At 36.7% G+C, this 23,066-nt stretch overlaps 2 protein-coding genes and 2 long non-coding RNA genes across 6 annotated transcripts in view; 3 read left to right on the top strand and 1 right to left on the bottom strand.

Annotated features, from left to right (window-relative positions):
• The first annotated feature begins 5,713 nt into the window (after nt 1-5,713).
• Nucleotides 5,714-7,301, top strand: LOC148912935 (uncharacterized protein F54H12.2-like). The gene has a single exon (XM_089026894.1). It carries the CDS (start codon nt 5,746-5,748, stop codon nt 7,036-7,038), a length of 1,293 nt encoding a protein of 430 aa, XP_088883020.1. The 5' UTR covers nt 5,714-5,745; the 3' UTR covers nt 7,039-7,301.
• An 11,086-nt stretch (nt 7,302-18,387) lies between these two features.
• Nucleotides 18,388-23,066, top strand: part of LOC116300742 (von Willebrand factor C and EGF domain-containing protein-like) — a 56,655-nt gene continuing 51,976 nt past the window's right edge. For 2 of the 3 annotated variants that reach the window (XM_089026714.1, XM_089026713.1), the window contains exon 1: nt 18,389-18,663. The gene's annotated coding sequence lies outside the window, so the exon portion shown is untranslated. Of the gene's footprint in view, nt 18,664-23,066 lie in introns of all 3 variants that reach the window. The other variant, XM_089026715.1, reaches the window with a different exon arrangement.
• On the top strand, nt 20,177-21,962 carry LOC148912934 (uncharacterized). The gene is made up of 3 exons (XR_016119148.1): nt 20,177-20,592; nt 21,387-21,471; nt 21,549-21,962. It is a non-coding gene; the product is annotated as an uncharacterized LOC148912934 (long non-coding RNA).
• LOC148912933 (uncharacterized) lies at nt 20,594-22,064 on the bottom strand. The gene is made up of 2 exons (XR_016119149.1): nt 21,956-22,064; nt 20,594-21,417 (listed from the first exon to the last, which is right to left on the bottom strand). It is a non-coding gene; the product is annotated as an uncharacterized LOC148912933 (long non-coding RNA).

The following is a 23,066-nucleotide window of genomic DNA, read 5'->3' as shown; positions in this document are numbered from 1 at the left end:
AGATTGATTGAAAATCTTAACTAAGGGATTAATAATAATTGGAGCACCTTCCTTTATCAAGCGCACAGATATGCCGTCTAAGCCCGTTGCCTTATTACTTGATATAGAGTTTAAGATCTTAGATAATTCATCAGAAGTCGTGTGTTGTAATTTAAAGGTCGAGTTTGCTTTATTTAGGTAATAGTTAAAGCTTAGTGGTCCTTCCGGGATTGTACCGGCTAGCTTTGTCCCTATTTCAGAAAAATGAGCGTTAAAAAGCTCAGAGATTTCTTGAAAATCACAAATAGCGTTTTCCCCGCTCTTTAAGGAGGTTATACGAGTTTTGTCTTTACTTTTTCGAGATAAGACTTCATTTATTGTTTTCCAAACTTCGCTCGAATTTCTCGAGATTTGTGAAAAGTGAGTTTCATAGTATTTCTTCTTAGCTTTTTTGATTTCATTGTTTACTCGGTTTTTACTTGCTTTGTATTTTTCCCAGTCATTATTTTGGTTTGTCTTCATTGCTAATTGTTTTAGTTTGTCACGTTCGAGCATCAATTTTCGTATTTCAATTGTCAACCAAGGCGTCCTTCTATTTCTTATGCGCCTCCGCTTTAACGGTGCGTGCAATTCAATAATAGATAGAAACAATTCTTTCCATTTTAACCACATATTATTTGGGTCCTTTAAATCATTCAGGCTATCCCAAGGGAGTGACGCCAAGTCCCTACGAAAATTGTTTGCATCAAAATTTTTGAAAGTTCTAAATGTTATTATTTTGTGCTTATGATTTGTTGGTATAGCTATCTTGCGTATAGCATACACCAGGCTGTGGTCACTCAAAGAGAGGTGTATAACACCGCTCTGGGCAACCCTGTTTGGAGTGTTTGTAAGAATGATATCAATCAATGTTTTGCTTCTTTGGGTGATTCTTGTTGGTTCAGTAATTAGTTGATGTAACTGAAATAACTCAGAAGTATGTCTTAGTTGACGAGCCTGTGTACTTGTATTACTATTGATTAAATCACAGTTCAAATCCCCCAAGACATACAGCTCTTTGAATTCAGAGTCTATTTTTGTCAAAATATTTTCGAGAATGTTACAGAAAGCTAAAACGTCATAATTTGGTGGTCTATAGCAAGCTAATACGATAAATGGTCTACTGTGTGGTTTCGTTATCTCAATACATAGTGATTCAATGTTGTTATCAGATAGATCCGGACGGCTTTTGCCGTTTATACTTGATTTTAAATACAAACTAACACCCCCACCTTGACGATTTCTGTCAAACCTATACAATTCATAGCCTTCAATACCTACTAGAGAACTTGGGATAGTAGGGTCAAGCCTGGATTCATTTATAGCAAGAAGATCAAGGCTCTGATTTGCGACCCATATTCTCAGTTCATCAATGTGTGCGAGTAAGCTAGCAATATTCAACGAGGCCATTTTAAAACCTCTTACCTTTGGTATGTTATGGCCAGAAATTGATACGTTGGATTGATTTGAAAAGCTTTCCTCTATTGGTACTCTACCTAAGGATCAAGTAAAATTAGATTTAATATGACTATTGAAGTCTTTGGCGATGGCTCCTATGCCGGCTCGGTTGAGGTGGAGTCCCTTGTCATTCAATTCTTTGGTTGTGATTTTGTGCTTTATAAGAGTCCATCCTCGGTTTGAACAGAAGGATCCAAGCCGCTTGTTAACATCTATTCTGGCAGTTTCAAGCATACTGGAGTCTTGTCGAGCGGTAATTTCTGAAATTGCTATTTTACACTCTGGAAGGGCATTCTCAATGCTTTCACATACTTCAACAATCTTATCTGTTACGGTACTTGGAGTATCACTTTTAAGGTTGTTGGTTCCCGTATGCAATATTAAGCTATTAGGTTTTCTCTTGATAATTGGTTTTATATAATCTTTCAAGTCATCAGCAGTTGCACCGGGAAAGGAACGAATAACCACGAGATTGTCCTTATTAGACATTCTCCATCCTTCTAGTTTACCAATAATTGAGTCACCAACGATAATTGTTGTCTTCCGATTCTCTTTGTGGGACTTATCCGGCTGTGTTGTCTCACTTTCATCAGGGCAGGTCGCTGGGGCTTCACTAGATTTATCTATGGTTTGTGAACTCTGCTTCTTTCTCTTTTTTTGCCTCTTTTTCCCTTTCACTGAACTGTTGTTGCTTGTAGTTAGAGGTTCTATCCGTTCTTCAGTTTCATGCATCTGCATAGTCCTTTCTGTCATGTTAGGCCCAAAGAAAGGGTTTTGAAAAGGGTGGGTCCCAAGAGGAAATGAAGGCATTAGGTTATTGTTGTGGGTAATGATGCCAATTGTTGCCAAGAGATTTTCGCGTTCGTTTTGTAAATGTTTGATAGTCTCTTTATGAATAATAATTTCTTGTTTCAACTTTTCGATTTCTTCGTTTACTTCAATTTCTTTAAAGACTTGTCTTTTTATCAGGCTGACTTCTGCAATTAAATCTTCTACTTTTTGGGTCAGTGGGTTAATAGTGGACTCATCACTTAACAGTAACGTTGGAGTGGTTGGTTGATAAATAGGCACTTGTACTATGTCTTCGTCAAGAAAAAACTCTAGGAGAGCTTCTCTGAGTTTTTCATAATTCGACCCATAAAGTTTAAGATTTCCCGTTGTGGTATAGAAACGTACCGATGCGTCTTGAATCTTATAAGTAAAAGCTTTGTGGAGTTTATCTTCACTTACTTCACCGGCGTCTTCGTCAGGAGCATCAAGGACAAGCCGGATTAGTGTCTTCAAATCTTCGAAATTTCCTTTCCATTTAAGTTGTTGGTCGTCTGATAAGTCCAGTAGTGGCTTACGACTTTCCATCATTAGTTTCAAGGATATTTGGAAGGAAATCGTTTGTAAGATTTGATAAAATTTGAAATTTTCTTGGAGCTCACTAATACACGTCCGTCCAGAGTGAGTACATGCGCAGCAGAGAGAGAGAGAGAGAGAGAGAGAGACAGAGTTTTATGTAAACAATCACGATACTTATCTTGGTTAATATCTTGCACCATGTAGAATGATTCAATCTCAATATTTGTGGATCGAAAAATAACATCCATAGAATTAGGTCTGGTTGATGAGAATTGAAAACTATGGTCATTATCGATAGCATAAGAAAACCATTTCTTTTAAGAACCTTTGCTCAGCAGACGACAAACATGTTGGTGCGTTTTCGCTTCGTAAACATCATAACTAATTACGACAGTCTCCATAGCAACATCAATACAATAAAGGCTAAGATTTATTGCAAACCGACTTATTCTTACCAAGAAATCGAGAGAATGGGGTGCCTTTCATCGCTCCCATCCTTTAAAATAAGGCACTTTCTGAAGCAAATCAGATGCGTACTTGGATGCTGTTCAAGTACGATTATTATAAGTTCTGTGGATGGCGAAAAACAGGATTCAAAAATATCTAGAGAAACTGTACTACGATCCAAAACAACCAGCAAGTTTCACTGCGCCCGAAAATTTTTATCGTGCTGTCAGAGAAAAAAGCGGAGACAAAATATCGAGGAAACAAGTGTATGATTGGCTTACTTCCCAGGAAACGTACACCTTGCACCGAAGAACACGTAAAAAATTCAAAAGGAATCGAATCATTGTGGGGCGAGTCGATGAACAGTGGCAAGCTGACCTTATTGATATTCAGAAAATTAAAAAATATAATGGTGGGAACAGATACATATTAGTTGCCATTGATGTCCTATCGAAATTTGCATGGGGGGAACCTCTGAAGGCGAAGACAGGCGAATGTATCATTCAAGGGTTTGAAAAAATATTCAAGAAAGGAAGGAAGCCAGAAAAACTACAGACTGACCATGGAAAAGAATTCTTAAACAAACGCTTTCAGAACTTCTTAGGAAAAAATGACATTCACTTTTTTACTACCGCTAACGAGACGAAAAGTGCTATCGCGGAGCGCGTGATTGAAACTGTGAAAGCAAACTTGTACAAGTATTTTACTCATAAGAATACTTTAAAGTACACTGATGTCTTGCAGGACATTTTTCATAGCTACAACAACACTTATCACACTTCCATTAAGGCTAAGCCCAGTCTGGTCTCTCAAGAGAACGAAGATCACATCTGGCACATTCTCTATGATAAGGATCTCATTGATGGTCCAATTAAGTTTAAGTTTCATGTCGGAGATAAGGTTCGGCTTTCTAAACTGAAAGGAACCTTTGAAAAAGGGTACACTACCACATTTACAAAAGAAATCTTTGTCATTTCAAATCGTATCGCTAGAAAAACCCCCGTTTACAAAATCAAAGATTTAAACGGGGAAGAAATCGAAGGTACTGTGTATGGTAATGAACTTCAACTTGTAAAAGATCAATAAAATTATTTGTGTTTCAAACTTGTTGTCATTTTTCTTTACATCGCTAACATGAAGGAACCTCAGTTTTTCCTGCTCTTACCCTCTAACGCTTCCCTTGATCTCTATGGCGACAATACTTTGACTAGCTATACCGTTCATCTTCCAGAACCTATCATCTTGGAAGGTGATTATGAAGTTGGTTTACAAAGTATCATTTGGCCAAGAACGTTCTACAACATTACAGAAAGTTCGGAGCGTTTATATTACCAATTACCAACAGGGTTAGCAGACACCGTAATTCTTTCCAAGGGATATTATAAAACAATAACTAGCCTAATTGATCATATCAACAATCAATTACAAGCAGATGTAAACGATAATATTCACTTGAAATTTGAACCTCGGTCAGAAAAAGTATTCGTGACCATTAAAAACAGATATAAGTTGATGTTATCAAGCAATTTATCCCAAATCCTGGGTTTTGGGAATGAAGAAAAATTAATCTCTCAATCTCAATACGGTGATTTTGTTGGAGATCTCAGCGGAGGCATGCAGTGTTTGTACGTCTATTCTGATATCGTGAGTTATCAAATCGTGGGAGATACGAAAGCAAGGTTGCTCAAAGTCCTTCCTGTAGAAGGAAAGTATGGAGACACCATTTACAAATCCTTCGATGTTCCAACTTACTACCCGGTTGGAACTAAAGAATTCCAAGACATCAAGATCGATATAAGAGATGGATCAGGACGCAAGATTCAGTTTCAGAGAGGACGCGTAGTCGTGAACTTGCATTTTAGGAAAAGGCAACTATCATACCTTGTATAAAAAGAAGAAAATGAATCGGAAACACATTTCACCCCCTGAACTCTACAAAAATTACTATTTGAACCAAGCTCAACAGAAAGGGCATGGTGAATCCTTTTTCGCGGGAAAGCTTTTTCAACGAGGTTATGGTCAACGAGGTGGAGGTATTGGAAATTTTTTCGGAAGCCTGTTACGAAAAGCTTTACCTTTCTTAGCAAGCGCATCCAAACAGGCTGGAAAGGTTGCGCTAAAAACTGGTGCCAATGTCCTAGCGGATACAGCTACGGGTCAGCGCTTTCAAGACTCTCTCCGAAATCGATTGAAAGAATCGGGAATGGAATTGAAACGTGACGTCACAACACAAGTAAAAAATGCAATTAGTGGCCAAACTGGTACCGGTAAAAAGCGGAAGCGAGGTCATCAAGAAAGGAGTCGAGTCCCACCGAAAAAGCGGAAACAAACGAAAGCCAAGCCGAAACGCATAAAACGCAAGAACAAGTCAAAGAGTCTCACAACTTCGAAAACTACTAAGCCGAGAACATTTCAAGATATCTTTGGATAAGTCACCACAACATGGCCTTGATTCATCCTCGCTCACAAGAATGCATGGTGGAGGAACTCGATTTATTTTCTGTCAGTCCAACTCAAAATAGTGTAGTGAAAAAGACAGATATCGAATATCAACCCATTTCAACCCTTAGTAGTTCTTCACCTGTTGAATTTAACATCCCTGGTACTGAAGACTATGTTCATCTCCCCTACACTCAACTCTACGTGTCGGCTCGCATCAAACATAAAGATGGTACTGATCTTGATGCGGACGAAAAAATAGGACCCGTGAACAACCTTCTGCACAGTCTTTGGCGGCAGGTAGATGTCTATTTTGGTTCGACACTGGTATCAAGTTCAACCAACACTTACAGTCCCGAAAGCTATAGTAAGACCCTCCTAAACTTTGGAATGGGTGCTAAAAAGTCTCAACTACAAGCTGCCATGTGGTATGGGGATACATCTGGTGCATTCGAAGATGCTAGGGTTGGCGCTACAGGAAAAAATGCAGGTTTCAAAAGTCGAAATGCGCTCGTCAAGGAGTCCACCGAGTTTGAGTTGATTGGACCTCTGTACTGTGACGTGTTCATGATTCAAAAGTATCTCTTGAGCTACGTAGACCTGAAGATCAAACTCGTTCCAAATGAACCTGAGTATTTCCTGATGTCTGCAGAAGCAGGAAAAGAATATAAGATAAGTTTTACTTCCATCAAACTCAAGGTCAGAAAAGTCAAGATTGCTAACCATGTAATCATGGCTCACGAATCAGCTTTGAGTAAAGCTCCTGCTGTTTACGGCGTCCCAAGAACCATGTGCAAGTCCTTTACCGTACCAGGAACAACACCCTCCCTCGTGAAAGATAATGTGTTTAACGGACAAATCCCCAAGCGACTCATTGTATTCATGAACAAGTCTGCCGCTACTAACGGAAGTTACACAACAAATCCCTTCAACATGGATTTTTTTTCCATATCGTCCATTGGCGTGTATGTTGATGGTGAACAAACTCCATCTAAACCGCTCAAATTGAATTTGACAGGGAGTGACAAAAAGTACCTAGAAAGTTTCCAGACGTTGTTCACAGGGACGGGGAAGTACCATGATGATGCAGGGAACCACATCACCCGTCGTGATTACCACAAAGGATACGGATTCTTCGTATTCGATCTACGACCTGATGGATGTGATGTGTCTGAATACTTAGGCCTCAGACAAAGAGGCAATCTCTCACTAGAGATCATCTTCAGTCAGGCTTTGGCAGAAGCCATAAATTTGTTTTGCATTGGGGAATTCGATAACATTGTCGAGATCGATCGAGAGCGAAACGTCCTGTACGATCACACATCATGAACTCTTCACAGTTAACACAAGTCATGGAAAAAGATCCCAAAAGTCGCAATAAGTTTTGTGGAGTGTATGCCTCTGACACACTACCTATCACCATTGAACACTTTCCCTGTGGACTTATCGTCAATACTGACCCTCAAGAAGAAAAAGGATCACACTGGTTGGCAATGTACTTTCCATCTAAAGAAAGGGGAGAATTTTTCGATTCCTACGGAAATCCACCAGACTTTTATCGTGAAAATTTTGAAACTTTTCTAGATAAACATTCCAAAAGTTGGAAATATAATCATCGTTCTTTACAAAGTCTTAATTCAAGTACATGTGGACAATTTTGTCTTTATTTTATCATGAACAGAAATCGTGGAAAATCATTATCTATGATTGTTACCTCGTTTAGTAAAAACACGTCGATTAACGATCATCGTGTAAGTGAATTTACTCGTAGGTATCTTAGTTCCTTAGGAGCAAGATTCAAACAAACAACACATCAGTTAGAGTTGACTCGTATGCAAAATAGAATCAATAAAAAACGATAGACGTATCATTGTGTAACGTGTTTATTCAATCATTTCACTCGCATACAAATATTTATCTCCTAATACGTAATCCAATTATCGGAAAAGCGCTTGGTCTTGCGTTGTCTGAAAACTGGACTCTTGATCCCCCTTGGCGTAGATGGTGGAGTGGGTGGAAATTGATAACCATCATTGGTCGTAGCTGAAACTGGAGTTTGTTTTCCCTGAAGCTGAGCAATATGGCTTCGACGTCTCTCGTTTCGCATCAGATACTTAGGCATATTTATCTTGTCCAACGATTGTGTAAACAGTTCCCAACCCTTGGGATCAAAATCTTTCCTAGACCTCAGCTGATCGTTCACCAAGTCAATGATATTTTAACCGGGTATGGGATGGTCATTAATAGAAATTTCGCCTTTTTCGTTCCAAGATATGTGTTCTCTATTAGCTTTCAAACGGTTGATCATTGATCGGGCTAAGGTGCGGGAGTTCTTTGGAACAGATTCCAATATTTCGTTGTCTGATAAATGTCTTTCTCCTACAACTCCTGGTTGATGGGATTCGTCCTTGCTTGCTTCATCTTCTTGAGGGGTGGTTCTAGACGTGTTCTCTTGGTGAATCTTAACAGTAGGAATAAACTGCTTTTTTTTCTCTTGTATGTCAAGAAACCGTTGAAGGTCTTGATGATATTGAGCTATTTTATCGCCTGTGGTCTTTTTTCCATCTTCTAGTATACCATCCATTTCTTTGTCTAATCGAATCAAGGATTTTGTCATGGGTGCAGTCTGAATGTTCTCTTTGCGTTCCAACATGTCCATGAATTCTTCAGGTACTAAAACCATTCGTTTAGAGTACTTCATTTCTTTCGAAAAAACAACTCCTTTAGAACTGAAATGACCGGGGGTAAAAGTGACAACAACAATGATCCTCCAGTCTGTACCATGTAGCGCTTCTTATGCTTCAGTGAAACTTGACGATCTGCGAGCGTTCTGAGCTGTTTCCTAAATCTCCCCAATTTCGCCTTCTGAGCTGGTGGCAGTTTTACACTTCCCTTTAATACGTTGATTGCAATTTCAGAAATCGTCAACAACAAGTCCTTATCGCAACTTTCAAGTAAAGCCTTTCGCTGCTTCTTATTACACTTTGCTAAAACCGTGAGAAAATCTAGGTTACGTCTTACACGATCCGACATTCTAAATGAAATGAGACAATGGTAATATGTTCACCTTTTTTAAGTTCGCCTTACGTAGGATACGTGCCGTTCGTTGGGGAAAATATTAGTGCGAAGCCTAAAGCTACCGGGCGTGGTTGGATGCATGTCAAATAACAAATATCCATACAGCTTATCGGTTGCATCTTGGAAACTTTCTAATGCATAAAGACGATCCTGCTTCCCATGAAATGCCTGCTGAATCAAGTTAGAAATACCCAAAGAGTCACGACAATTCTTAAAAGCAAAAATGTAATGGCAGTTGAGGGAAATAGTGCGAGAAAACTTGCCGGGTGGAAACAGATTCTGCAGAATGTAAATCACGGTGATGTTTCTGTGGTGAGAATGTTTCGTCATAAGATCAGCCATACGCTGATCATTAGAACATGAAGCCATCAGGTCGTCCACGATCAAAATACCCGATTGGTTTTCAAACAGATCAAGCACATTCTCAGGAAATCCTTCCACGAACACAATACCAGGTACTTGCTCCCTAAATTTCGCAAAACTAGGTTGATAAGCTCCGTAACAATATATTATTTTGGATATTTCGCCTACAAAACTTTCATCTAAATTCTTCAACAATTTCAAAGTTAAGACGGTTTTTCCACATTGAGAAGGACCTGAGATCATGATACTAGAGGGGGTCTTAATTCGAATGTCTGTCATGGTTCAAAGCAGTAACGAAATAAAAAGAACACAAGAATTTACAAGACTTTATATCTTTATTTTCCTCATCGTACAATATCAAACATTCATTCTGAATATTCTCTAAGATCGTCTATGAGAATGTCTTCAACCTGCTAGATACGATATCTTCCCTGCTATCTTTACACTGATATTTCAAAAGCTCTAGCGCATTAAGCGGAGGGTTTAAAGTTTCAATGTTTTTCATAAAAATCTTCATCACCTTGTCGTCGTCGACATCTTTCAAGGCTTCAAAAAAATAACGATACACCTTGATTTCTCTCGAAAGCATTAAACAGTCGTGATGGTCTTGTGACGGGTCATCAGTTTCGCAGGCTTCACAATTCTTGTTCACAAGGTGGCATATGTCTCTTTGCAGGACATCAGCATAAGCTCTCAGTAGAATACCTTCGATTTGTTCATTCCTCCCCGTCTTTGGGGCAGGATCTTAAGGTACGTAGGGGCACTCAGCAATGTTGAGGTTCAAAGGCAAGACCTCTTCGTGAAAAACGTCTGAGGGATCAACGTTGGCAAGCATGTCATCCAGCTCTCTTTGCCTCACATGGTCATAGAAGGCTGTATAGGCGTCGTGTGAAAAACTTTCAAATCTTTCTCCTGTCTCAACCAACTCGTAGGTCCAAATCCGTGAATTATCTTCCACGATAGTGGTATAAAATTTCTTCACGATCGTAACAGTGTCCATCTTGTTTTTCGCTACTTCTTTTTTCAACGTCTGCTTAAACTGATTAATGATAATGCAAGGTAACATGCCTTATGCATTTGCGAAAAGGGATCTGGTACCGTACACGTGACACAAATGTATGCTGATGTCATACACGTACAAAAAATATATACGTATAGCCATCAACTCTCCATCATTCTTACACAAGCCTCCGTATCGTGACCTTAAGAAAAGAACCATGAAGCTGAGAAGTGGGCGAGTTCTCAACCCTGTAGCCACCAAACGCAAAACAGATAGGAAGACAATGAATAATCTCAAGAAGATCATAGAAACCTTCAAGTTCCAGTTAAAACTTCCAAGTGAAGAGTGCAAGATCATGAAGGAAGCAAAAGCATTCTTTCGCTTTTCATTTTATAACTCTTGCAAGCACTTTGGTAACAAAGTAAGATTGGAAGATATCGAAAAATCCCAAGGACGAAGACCATATCTTGACGAACTCTTGAATTGGAAACCAGATGAAGCTTTCTGGAGGGAAAATTTTCAAAAAGCGTGGATTTGCATGCGTAGCGAACTTGCTTCCTCAACACTCTTACGAGCCTTTTACTACTTCATGAAGCATGAGCACCCCCGTCAGCTAAAAGAACCTGGCGTATTCGCGAGAATAAAATCTGAGATGGCGAGATATCTCGAAGAGCTTTATCATCAAAACAACAGTGCAAGAATGGTGGAACTGATGCGCCAACTAGAACAAGTAAAGACCCGCGCGTTTCCTATTCCAGACAAGAAAGTTTACTTCATCGATCTAACTGACGACTTGGCGTGCCAAATCGTGAATCCTATAGCGAGAGAAGCTCCTCCCAACGTCGTACCATGGAACCAGCTCTTCCAATATTCAAAGGCTAGATGCTGTTACATCCCTGAAGTTGATGGAGGATGTACCGTAGTAAAACTCCCTTCCAGCAATTTTTCCATGTTTCCGAGGTATCATTTCAAGATCCTCGATACGAAGGAAACCTTCGATAGCCATGAAAAAGATATACATAAAGCGCTCTTGCTCCACAAGAAGTGTACCGAAAAAACATCACCGTCTTGCAAATTGCAGTTCATCCAAGAATGCAAAGACTGTACAAACTTTTAAAACTTTGACTAAGAAACTCTAGTCTCGTTCCCTCCTACTTTTTTTTCTTAAAAAAAAAAATCAAATAAAGCATTCTCAAATTAAACCTGTGTACTCTTCACTGATAAACGTAACTTGTATTATAGCCCTAAGAAATGAAAACGTCTTCTAAATAAAACTCTTTCAAAATATTTCATTGTCTCCTTTATTCTGCAGTGTCTTGGTAAAGGGAGGAAAAAAACATCAAACCTATATTTTTTTCAAGACCGATAAAACGAAAAGAGAAAAATATTCTTTTTGCGCGCCAAAAAAAAATTATGAATAAATTAACTATTCTGATAATTTATACAGAAATTAAAAATTCAAACCCAACCATCTACCGCTGACCGCATGAAAAAGCGGGACCAAAATGTCCGTCAAAGTGCAGGTATAGTAGTTACACTTACAAACTCCCTTACACACACTTACTAGAGTTTACGCACACTTATACACACTTACACACACTTACAGACACTTACAAAAACTTACACACACTTACACACACTTACACACACTTACACACACACTTACACACACTTACACACACATACACACACTTACACACACTTACACACATTTAAATTCATTTACACATACTTACACACATTTACGCACCATTATACACACTTACAGACACTTAAACACACTTACACACACTTACACACAATTTCACAGACACACTTATACACACTTACACACAATTACGCACACTTATACACACTTATACACACACACACTCACAATTACACACACTTACACATACTCACACACACACTTACACACTTTTAGACACACTTAAACACCCTTACACACACCTACACACACTTATACACACTTACACACACTTACACACACTTACACACACACTTACACACACTTACAAACACTTTAAACACTTACACATACTTACACACCCCTAGAAACGTACATACACATACACACATATTAGCATACACTTACACACACTTACAGCCACTTACAAACAGACTTACACATAATTACTGTTCTTACGCTCACTTACACACTTTTACACACACTTACACACCATTACACACACTTACACACACTTACACACACTTACACACACTTACATAACCTTACACACCCCTAGAAACATATACACACACATACATACATATTTGCATACACTTACACACACTTAAACACACTTACACACACTTACACACACTTACGCACACTTACACACACTTACACACACTTACACACACTTACACACGCTTACACACACTTACACACACTTACATACACTTACTAGCGCTTACTCACACTGACTTACGATTACAAACACTTACACACACTTACACACAACACACTTACACACTACACACTTACACACACTTACACACACTTACTACACATTGTTATACACACTTACACCACACACACCTTACTTACACCACACACACTTACACACAAAGCAACACATTTTGCGTCAAAACGTGTTGCAGTCGTTGCCTGTTCCTTGATGAAGCTGCGGAATGCAGCAACTTTTGATGCAATTTTTTTAATGAAACATTTTATCTTTATATCTTCATCATAACTCCCTTATATTCCCTTATTAACCATATACAGGAACCTTCTTTGGGCGGCCTGTACTGAGTGTGCCTCATTTCGGCGTAAAAATATACAAAAATGCCAAAGGCAAAGTAAAGAATGCACAATGTCAACAATAAAAATGCTTCCACGGACCTTCACTGGAACACGGGAATATTATACACAAAATCAAGGCTAACCCTGAGCAACAGATAATAGCTGAGGTATTCTGTAAAAAAAAGAATAAACTTCTAGACTACTGCTTCTCTGCGGATAGCAAGACATGAGACATGCATGAGATGACCGTTTAGGCCGAAAGTTCGGTAAAATACAGAAATTATTTAAAGGTCGATGAAATGAATCTTACCAAATGAAGTTAAACCCAACCTACAAACACTGACCTATTTGATATGCATGATTACTTTGACGTATATACTTTAGAAAAGGTCAAAAGCAATAACGATCAAAATTTCAAAACATTCCAAAATTTCATATAAGCTACTAATGCAATAACAATGAGGTTGGATTTATGGCTTTCCTGATGGCAACTGTCCAGTTCGGGCGTTGGTTTGCGACAAATTTCCTGTCATAACGGATAGGAGTAGTATAGAGAATAGCGGTTCTACGACGGGTGGATCAGAGTGGATCGTGGATCAACCCGCAGAATGACGTCACACTCGTTGACGTCATCAAGTCCGGAGGCGTAAGAACCAATTAGTGGCTCTCTCCGAATTGGTCATATCAATTTTCAGAATTACCCGCTTTTATGACGTAAGATCCAATCAGGATCCGTTTTGAATAGTCCTTTAGAGCAATCCTCTGTATCTATTTTTGGAATTGTGACTTCTTCTGACTTGAGAGCCAAACAGTGCCCGAATTTGCTATCACGGCATAAGTTCTAAGAACCAATCAGTGCCCGATTCTTAAATCTCACACCAATTGAAATTCTTTATATACATCATCGCTGTTTTTAGAAAAAAAATTATAATTTACAAACTTTGGTGCAATCTTTACTATATTTATCTTTTGTCTTTTTTGTAGCTAGCTAGCTCACTAGCTAACTAGCTCACATTAGTTTTTAGCTAGTTATATCTTCTTTGCATATTGATTACTGTACGATTGTTACACAAAGAATCTGGGTCGAAAATATATAACTTTCATTATTTTAGATCATTGGTGTATAAGAATAGAACTTACGATAGAGTGCAAACAATATAACCGTGAAACTTTAGTAATACTAAATAGCACGATTTCATGCAAATTCCATTGTTTTCTATTGTTTGATTAGCACTACTTTGTACTATTTAGTAATTAGTGTTTCACGGATTAATTTTTTGCGCTCTATCATTCAGGGTAAAGAATTATTCAGTTTTCACTTTATGAAATTCAGAGTTCTAGTTAAAAACATATCAAAGTTGATTTAAACATATTGTAACGATATATAAGAGTGAGAACGGAGAAGATTCATGAGAAATATAAAGTTGCGAACTAATAGGAAAAAAGGTTGGAAATACACAGAATTTACAATAAATAGGATGTTACTATATATATAGCTTAATTTATTTAGGTAGAGGTTTAGTTTAGGTTATAAAGAAATGAATGTGTAGATTTCACTACAAGAAAGTGTAAATTTAAAAATAGTGTCATTAACATAATCAATCAAAAAAAAGATTACTGATTAAGCATAGAAACTGTCGTGTTCTTAAAAGGGTTCGTTTATACAGTCAATTCAAAAAACGTTGTCGTCGACCAGCTCAAGCCTACAAGACTGGACCGAAAGGAACTCTGGGTAGTAATCGTTGAAGCCGAGTTGACTCCATAATTTTATCTGACTATAATTTACTAGTTATGCCTGGTTTACAGCACGAACCTTCGTAGGCGAGCGGGAAGTGTTGAAGGAGACGTCTTTTTAATGCCTTCATATTTTCAGAATTGTGAACTGAATCATAACTACTTTATCTTTCTTTCCCTAAACCCGAAGACATGCATTTGACGGATTGAATTGTTTCTCGCCATTATTATCTTTACTACTAGCGGGAACAATTAATTCAGAACGAATATTTAACCGCTTCAGTGAATTTTACCCATATTTCTTTCGGTCCTGTCGCGTAGGCTTGAGCCGGTCGACGACAACGTTTTTTGAATTGACTGTATTCTACTATAGAGAATAAGCACGCAGAGTTCTAATCATACGTGAGACCTTTATTCAACTGATTGTAATACAAGAATCATATATTGATATAGCTTTAACTATCATGTGATTACATTCCAGATCAATCAATCATAGCTTTACAGGATATATATATATAGTAGAGCAGTAATTAACTAAGAGTACGTGATTAATCAAAACACTACAGAAACAAAGGGGGAAATGACCTCTTCGTAAGAGAGTAGGGTATGAATATTTATTATCCACACTTATTACAGGAAATTCAAAAAAATCGGTGAGAAATATTTAAAAATTTCGAAAATAACTATGACTTGACTTTTTATACAATAAGATTAATTTCAATATGTAAGGTACGTAGTTTTCAAAACTGGACGTAAAACTCAGATTGAGTTTAATAGAGTTTATCAAATTTAACTTTTATATATTATTATTATTATTATTATTTTGAAATTACTTTATCACATCAATAATGGAAATTAAAATAATTATGATAATATTACAACAACAAAAAAAAAAGATAAAGATAGTAAAGATTGCACCATAGTTTGTAAATTATAATTTTTTTTCTAAAAACAGCGATGATATATATAAAGAATTTCAATTGGTGTGAGATTTAAGAATCGGGCACTGATTGGTTCTTAGAACTTATGCCGTGATAGCAAATTCGGGCACTGTTTGGCTCTCAAGTCAGAAGAAGTCACAATTCCAAAAATAGATACAGAGGATTGCTCTAAAGTACTATTCAAAACGGATCCTGATTGGATCTTACGTCATAAAAGCGGGTAATTCTAAAAATTGATATGACCAATTCGGAGAGAGCCACTAATTGGTTCTTACGCCTCCGGACTTGATGACGTCACTATAACGAGTGTGACGTCATTCTGCGGGTTGATCCACGATCCACCCTGATCCACCCGTCGTAGAACCGCTATTCTCTATACTACTGATAGGCAACCGTTTCCGAAAGAATAGAAGACAAAATATTTAATTGGTTGCCATGTTGGTCCATATCATAAAGGATTCTATACAGAAAATGAACGTATTCCTTTGACAATTTCAACCAAGATGGGAGCTATGAGAATCATACAGTAATAGACGAGCAACTCAGTCGCTGTTTACCAAACATGTGGAGGAAATATGAAAAACAACAATAAATCACTAGAGCATAAGAAAGAACATTCAAATCATTTCATTTATGATCAGTTGTGTAATAAAACTGTTTCATTGTGTTATAGTCGTTCAGTCATTCCAAATATTTAACAATCCGGACATTTTTTACAGTATGGCGACCATCTTGAAATATGGGATGGCGAGGAGGCAAACACGTAGAAAATTTGATAGCATAGAGTGGCAGGATTAAGTTTTCAAAATAATTTGAAGTCTTGGTGTTTCACATATTGTTCCAATTTACTATATTTCCAGAAAGGTAGATTGAATAAACTGATTGATTGATTCTAACTGATTGATTGATTCAATTGCTTTTTAAATTCTTTTTGAAAAGCATGAAGTAATAAAAGACACTCTGGCAGCTGTATCATTCCACTTAGAAGCGCCGTAAGCACTCAAGAAGTGTTGAGAGGCACTCCCCTACGGCTAGTGTTTCTCCTTGCACTTCTTTCGTGTAACGTCACTTCCTGCATGCTTCATTGCTGAACGGAGCACCGAAAACCTGTTTTATTTGTTAAATAGAGCAGCAAAAGCAAATTATAGAAAATATATAGAAGCACTCAATAGCCAGATATCTTATTTATCATCTTTTGTACGATAACAGCAAAACGGCAACAACAAAACAAAAACGAACAAAAAACTCGTACAGAAAAGCATTTCTTTCTATGGCGACCGACACGTGTCGGTTTGCAAGCCAAGATTTATCCCCATCACATCTCTTTTAAGTGTACCAAACAGCCACGATATCACAGACCTGGCCATTTTAATTCTAGGACAATGTAGAAAGAAAGAAACAAAGAAACAAAGAAACAAACAAAGATTGATTGATTGATTGATTGATTGATTGATTGATAGATTGATTGACTGATTCACTTTTATTTAAATACGGTAATTTCATAAGTTTTACAACTTTACGTGAAAACCGTATATAAACAGAAGCAAAACTACTGCTCATGCTACTAACTTCATCAATAATAGTCTCATAACAAATATAAATTAAAACTAAAAAATCTGATGATGATCTGATAAACAGTTTATGAAGAGTCAAACGACAAGCCGATAGGTTCTTTTTAAATACAGTTTTAGAGGTTGAAGATCCACAGGCAGCCCAAACAAGTTTCCTGTGTATGGTTTATAAGGGAATGTATGGGAGTTATGATAAAGTTACGAAAATAAAATGTTTCACTCAACAATTTGCTTCAAAACTTGTTGCAGTCGTTGCTTTTACTTTGTTCAGTCTTCTGGCGACGTTTCAGCGCGATTTGAGGCCATTTAGTGGGTTTGCCTGCCTGTGGAAGATCATGAGTCTAGAGGTAGGGAATTCCAATTTTTTGCCCCTCTATAACAAAAAAAAAAAAATCCTACAATATTCAGTCTTTGGGACTTTAATGAAATCTAATTTTAGATAATTATCCCTGATAAGAGATTGGTAAGGATTATTTTCCGAAGCAATAACGAAAAGGTCGCGAAGATATTTGGGAGCTTTATGATTAATTACATCGAACATTAATAGGCTGATAGGCGTTTTTCTCTCCTCAAGGTTAAGTTGTCCCATTCTAATCGTTTTAAAATTTTCGACGACCTAATATTATATCTCTACTACGGTTTACAAGTCCTTTGTTTATATTGCCCCATACAGCATCACAATAGTCAAAAATAGGCTGTATCAGGCAGTTATAAACTATTTTCGGAACCTCTGGTGACACAAAGTCACGGGCTTGTTTAAGACCGTAGATGGAACGATTTATGAACGAAAGAAAGAAAGAAAGTAAGAAAGAAAGAAAGAAAGAAAGAAAGAAAGAAAGAAAGAAAGAAAGAAAGAAAGAAAGAAAGAAAGGAAAATATTTAGTGAGAACAGAAACTCCAAAAACTATTGAAATATATATGATAAGTCATTGACCAGCCCAGCATGTTAACTTCAGAGACCCGTTGATAGGTATTATCTATCAAAACAATTAATTAGGCAAGCTACATAGCAAACTGAGGATTATAGTTATTTTAAAACAATTTGTCAATGATTCAATAGATATATTTGAAAAAAAATTCTAGTTTCATGAGTTCAGGTACCAAGAGGGAAATGATAGAATTCAAAGGTTAGAGCGATGGAAAGTTTATGAACGATATTTCGATGAATCATGCATATGAAAGCCGAGGTCGAAATGGGTCAGACCATTGCATGCTTTAGGGCTATGTTTTATGCTATCTGTTTTCTCTTTATTTAAGTGTGACAGCTAGCTTTCAGTCAGTCCTTAAAAAGAAGGGTCTTTTGTCTGGCGCCAATGAACGTAGTAAAACTAGTCTGTTCTTTTGATGGTAGCTTTGTTCATTGAAGTTTGGATTAAAACAAAGGACTTTGGACCAGGCTAAGTAAACGCTGAAAGAAAATTGAATTAAACCAACCAAACTGAAGGCAAAAAGGCAGAGAAAAACGCCAAATTGTCAACGAAGAAAAAGAACCACGCACAAAAATAAGACCAAGAATCCAAGGTAAGAGATTAAGCCAAAAAGCCACTTTGTATATAATTCGCTGGGGTGGATGATCATGATCCACGTTTTTCGAATCGATACAAATCATTTTTTTTTTTCTTGTAAAAACTAAAGCGTTCGCAAAAATAGAAACATATTTTGTTTCTTTGTTCAACACGGTTCAGTAAACTCCGAGATTATTATTACTAAACCCATTGTCATATAAAAGACGTTCCTTGTCTTTACAAATTAGCAATCGTGTTTTTAAATGACTTTCTACTTCTACATCACCTCTACGGATATCATTGAAATATTATCGAGGCAAAATACGATAGAATTCCTCGCGCGGTGCTCTCCAGTTGAAAAGATGCCAGAAAAGGTTTATGTTGCTGTTGATGCTTGAATTTGAGAAGAACATAGCGAAAAACTTGTTTCTGAATTTAACAATATTTCTTCGAGCAATTAATCAAATTTATAGCTTTATTTCAAAAATACATTAATTTTTTCTTAAAATAGAAAGACACAACGTTTATATATGCACTGACTAGGAGAAGATAATTAGGTAAGGTAATAAATTAATATCAGATTGATGTTCGACGAAGGTGATTTCTAAGATTTCTTATATACTTTTATTTCATGTTCAAAGTTTTTATCTTTAAATCCCCGATGTCAAGATGGGCCAGCATGAAAAATACTGAATATTCATATCATATGGTCAGTGACTAGTGCGTTTTTAAGTCATAGTTTTTGATTGCGTTTCAATGGGTTGACGACAAGATTCTGAATTTTCACACTGACGAAGGTTTCCACACGTTATAATTCATGAAACTCCAAGACATTGACCGTTTATGGTCTAGCGATTCATTTTCATACATTTAAAGTCTAAGAAATAAAAGCCTTATTAATCCCAGTTATTTTTGGCTTTTTTAAGCCTGAAATTCCACTCAATATCATATTCATTGACAGCTACTTGTTTTGCGTGATATTGAGGATTATAGTCGATGTACAGCAATGTCAAATGTCGTAAAGACGTCTTTTATGATTTGTATATCAGTAGAACACTGTGTATATCACTTACAGTTTTACTTAAAACAACAGTGTTGTCCTAGATCTCGTTTTCGCGTGATTGGAATTAATATTTGGACAGCATTTTGGAGATAGAAATCTTTAGATATTTTGTCAACAGCCTCGCCTCGTACGACTCAAATGAGTTTATCATATTAGTTGAAAGCATCGGCACAAAACATCTATAATTACCAGACTTGATGGATGCATTTATAACAATGTTTATTACTTCGTATTACTTTTAAATATACCTCTTTTCCCACGTTTTAACTTTGGAAAACAAGAAGATCAAACTGGGTTCTACTGAGTCAGTTTTTGCGTATATTCATTAACTGGTATAAATAATCATCGTTATCTCACGGACCAATCAATTCAAACCCGCTACCTCAATGTACCACAAACAACGTGATCTTTCAACGACGTTCTTAGCTGCAACGAGCCTATATCGCTTCAAAAGCGATGATGTTTCGGCCCGTTAGGTATTTGTGTGGCATTACTGAAAAGAATTTTGGTCTTGCTGTGGTAATGATTGGGCCTAAATGCCAGACCAGAGCGATGGTTTTTGGTTAGGACTAAAGAACAAGTCCACAGAAGCCAGCTCCTAATGAACGCCTGCAATTGAAGCTTTATTTCAGATCTTTTTCTTAATAGGGTTAAATTCATTGATTCAAAAAGCAGTAAAGACTCGTGTTTGTTTACTGAGGCCTTCAAGACCTCGCTTCCATGCACTTGTTCCTAGTCCCAACCGGGTTTGGCAGCCATTTTGAAACTACCGCATAGGATACAGTCGATGGCTGCTAGTTGATGATGGGAATGGTAGCTGTCTGTAGTGTGGGGATGAGGTTTCCTTTAGATAAATCATGAAAGACAAAAGGAGACAAGAAGGTTAACTCAAAATGTTTATTTTATTCTTATAACTTAAGGTTAAATAACATGATGTAGAAAATAACTTCATTCAATATCAAGATAAACAGAAAAAATTGTGAAGTGGATATTAAGCTTATTTCCTAATTCTCTTTGCAAAGAAGTCTAAAATTATTTTTGATAAAACGAAAAGCTTGAACTGAAGGTAAAAACTCAATTTCTTCATTCTGCAGGTATCATCATGTTGTTCTTACCACTCATGTTTTATGTTGCAACATAGTGATATATCAAAAATAGTATACCTTTTTGAAGGATATATATATTGCTAACTCAACAATAAGCTTAATGTAGAACCTAAAGATCTCTAATATAGTGGACATACATGAGACTGTAGAAGATGGCTGTAAGTTGAAAAGTGAATCGAAATTCGTATACAACTTAAATACGGTTTGCATCAGACATCACATCTTTTGAACTCTTATAACTGATTGCAAAAGGTATTTGTTGTAATACTTCAGACATGATTGATGTATCTTGGAGTGTTTGATACTCAATTGTGGGGAAAAGTTTCTTAAAGATCTGAGTGAATACAGTGTATGTCTGGAAAGTATCTCCTTTAAGGACACCTAGGTTTGCAATGAGTGCTTGTCCAGCAGTTTGTTCTGAGTATGTTGAATAACATCTTGGGCACATTAGCTCACTGTTTAGTTTCTTGTTTCTGCAGTTTTCATCTATACAGGATTTGTATTTCTGAATGTGTTGAATTGCGACAAGAGTTGCAGATTCATCATCATCTTCTTTCTCTTCGTCACTAGATATGAGTTGAAGGTCAGCATTATCTGATGGCTAGTAGAACAGAAACAGTAGTGTGTTAATAAGGGCCAGAAAGTAAAATATAAGGTATAATATAAATATCTTCATTTGTATTTTTCAATGGATATAGAATTTGGATGAGTGAGGACAATCTTATCTTTCAGATTTGGGCTCTCAATGGGTGTAGTACTCCCATATTATGTGAGTTGTTGAACCTCTGCATAAAACTTTAGTTTATGATGGAACCGATGACTCCAGTGTGATGAAGGAATTATTCAATATGTAGTTTTGAATTTTTAATATGATTTTAAAATATATTTTATGAGATGTAGAATCCTTGTCTGCTTGTGGTTCAGGCTTTTAAACCTGATTAAATACCTGGTTTGTTTTAAGTACTTGCTCCAATTGAATGACAATTAATGCATAAACTAGTTTATCTTAATTAGCATAGGTTTCATAGTTTACTATAGTTTTATGGTTTAGTGTCCTGGTGTAGGCATGGTATAGTATATGATAAAAGTTGTGATATGGATTGCCTGAAAATTAGAATTGAAATTGGGAAATAACATACCAGAATACTTGTTGTGTTTGTTGAGGACAACACAGGATTTGATCTAAATGTTGATGTTTGCAGTGATGATATCTTAACACAGTTTCCTGTTTCTATTTTAAGGCCAGCTTGTTCTTTCCAAAGAGAAACTTGTATAAACGCTGTGGAATCTTTCACTGTTATGTTCTTTAAGTCAATCTGGTTGTTTTTGACTTTCTTCAGTGGACTAAACCTAGGAATAGGAATTCAAATTGGCCATTAGGGGATATGTAAGAATTGATTATCAAGCATTTTGGGGTAGTCATAGTCATATAATTAATATGCACATGGATTTCTTATTGGAAGATAGTAGAAATGCATAGAATCTAGGAAGTGATTTTGTGTATGTGTGTGTTGTGAGCTCACAAATAAAAGCGGTGAGAATGAGTCAGTCATCTAATAAAATATAACATGTAATACCTTTATGACTTTTCTTTCAATGGAGAGTTTCCTTTTCTTTGGAGAGCTTTTAGCTTCTTGAACTGTTATGACTGTTGGTGTTGATGGAGTGATGTCCATGTTTGTTTTTGCTTTTTCTATCACATCGGGTGGGATTGTGAATGGTGCTGTTAAGAAGACATTTGTACTTTGTGATATGATCACAGTTAACTTGTCGTCAATGGTTTTGATCATATGGTTGACAATTATTATGTAACTATCAGTCTTTATGGAATCTTGAAGTTTCTTATAGCATAATGCCTTTATTGCTCCTGTTTGATCACAAAGAATCAGTGACTCATTGGTTAATGCCAATACTTTTGCAATCAGTGGTGTTGGAGATGGCTTTTCAGTAAGCTGGAGGTCTTTGATGGTGTTTTTAGAAGGTATTTGGCTTTTCATCATTTTGTAATGCTGAAAATATAATTTTTATTAAAGTTATTAATAGTGATGTAATTTTATCAGTAGGTTAGTAAATAATTCTAAGGTTTATTTCATTGCAACTTTTTAAAAAGTCTGACATACTCTTGTTCCACTTTTTGTGAGGTTCTAATAGAATTGGGATGGAAGTCTAAAAGAGCTAATCCATCTAAAGTTTTTAGCCTGCTAAGAGCAACATATGCTTGTCCTGGTTTTGTACATTTTAATCCTAAAT

The sequence above is a fragment of the Actinia tenebrosa genome, unplaced genomic scaffold (assembly GCF_029948245.1).
Source record: "Actinia tenebrosa isolate PJP-AT-01 unplaced genomic scaffold, QUT_ActTen_1.0 PGA_scaffold10__47_contigs__length_13832649, whole genome shotgun sequence".
Lineage (NCBI taxonomy): Eukaryota > Metazoa > Cnidaria > Anthozoa > Actiniaria > Actiniidae > Actinia > Actinia tenebrosa.
Note: the sequence above shows the minus strand (reverse complement) of the source record. Positions and strands in the feature narration are given on the sequence as shown.

Bases quoted from the DNA above. Each gene is read 5' to 3' on its own strand.
- LOC148912935 (XM_089026894.1), top strand. From the start codon at position 5,746: ATGGTGGAGGAACTCGATTTATTTTCTGTCAGTCCAACTCAAAATAGT.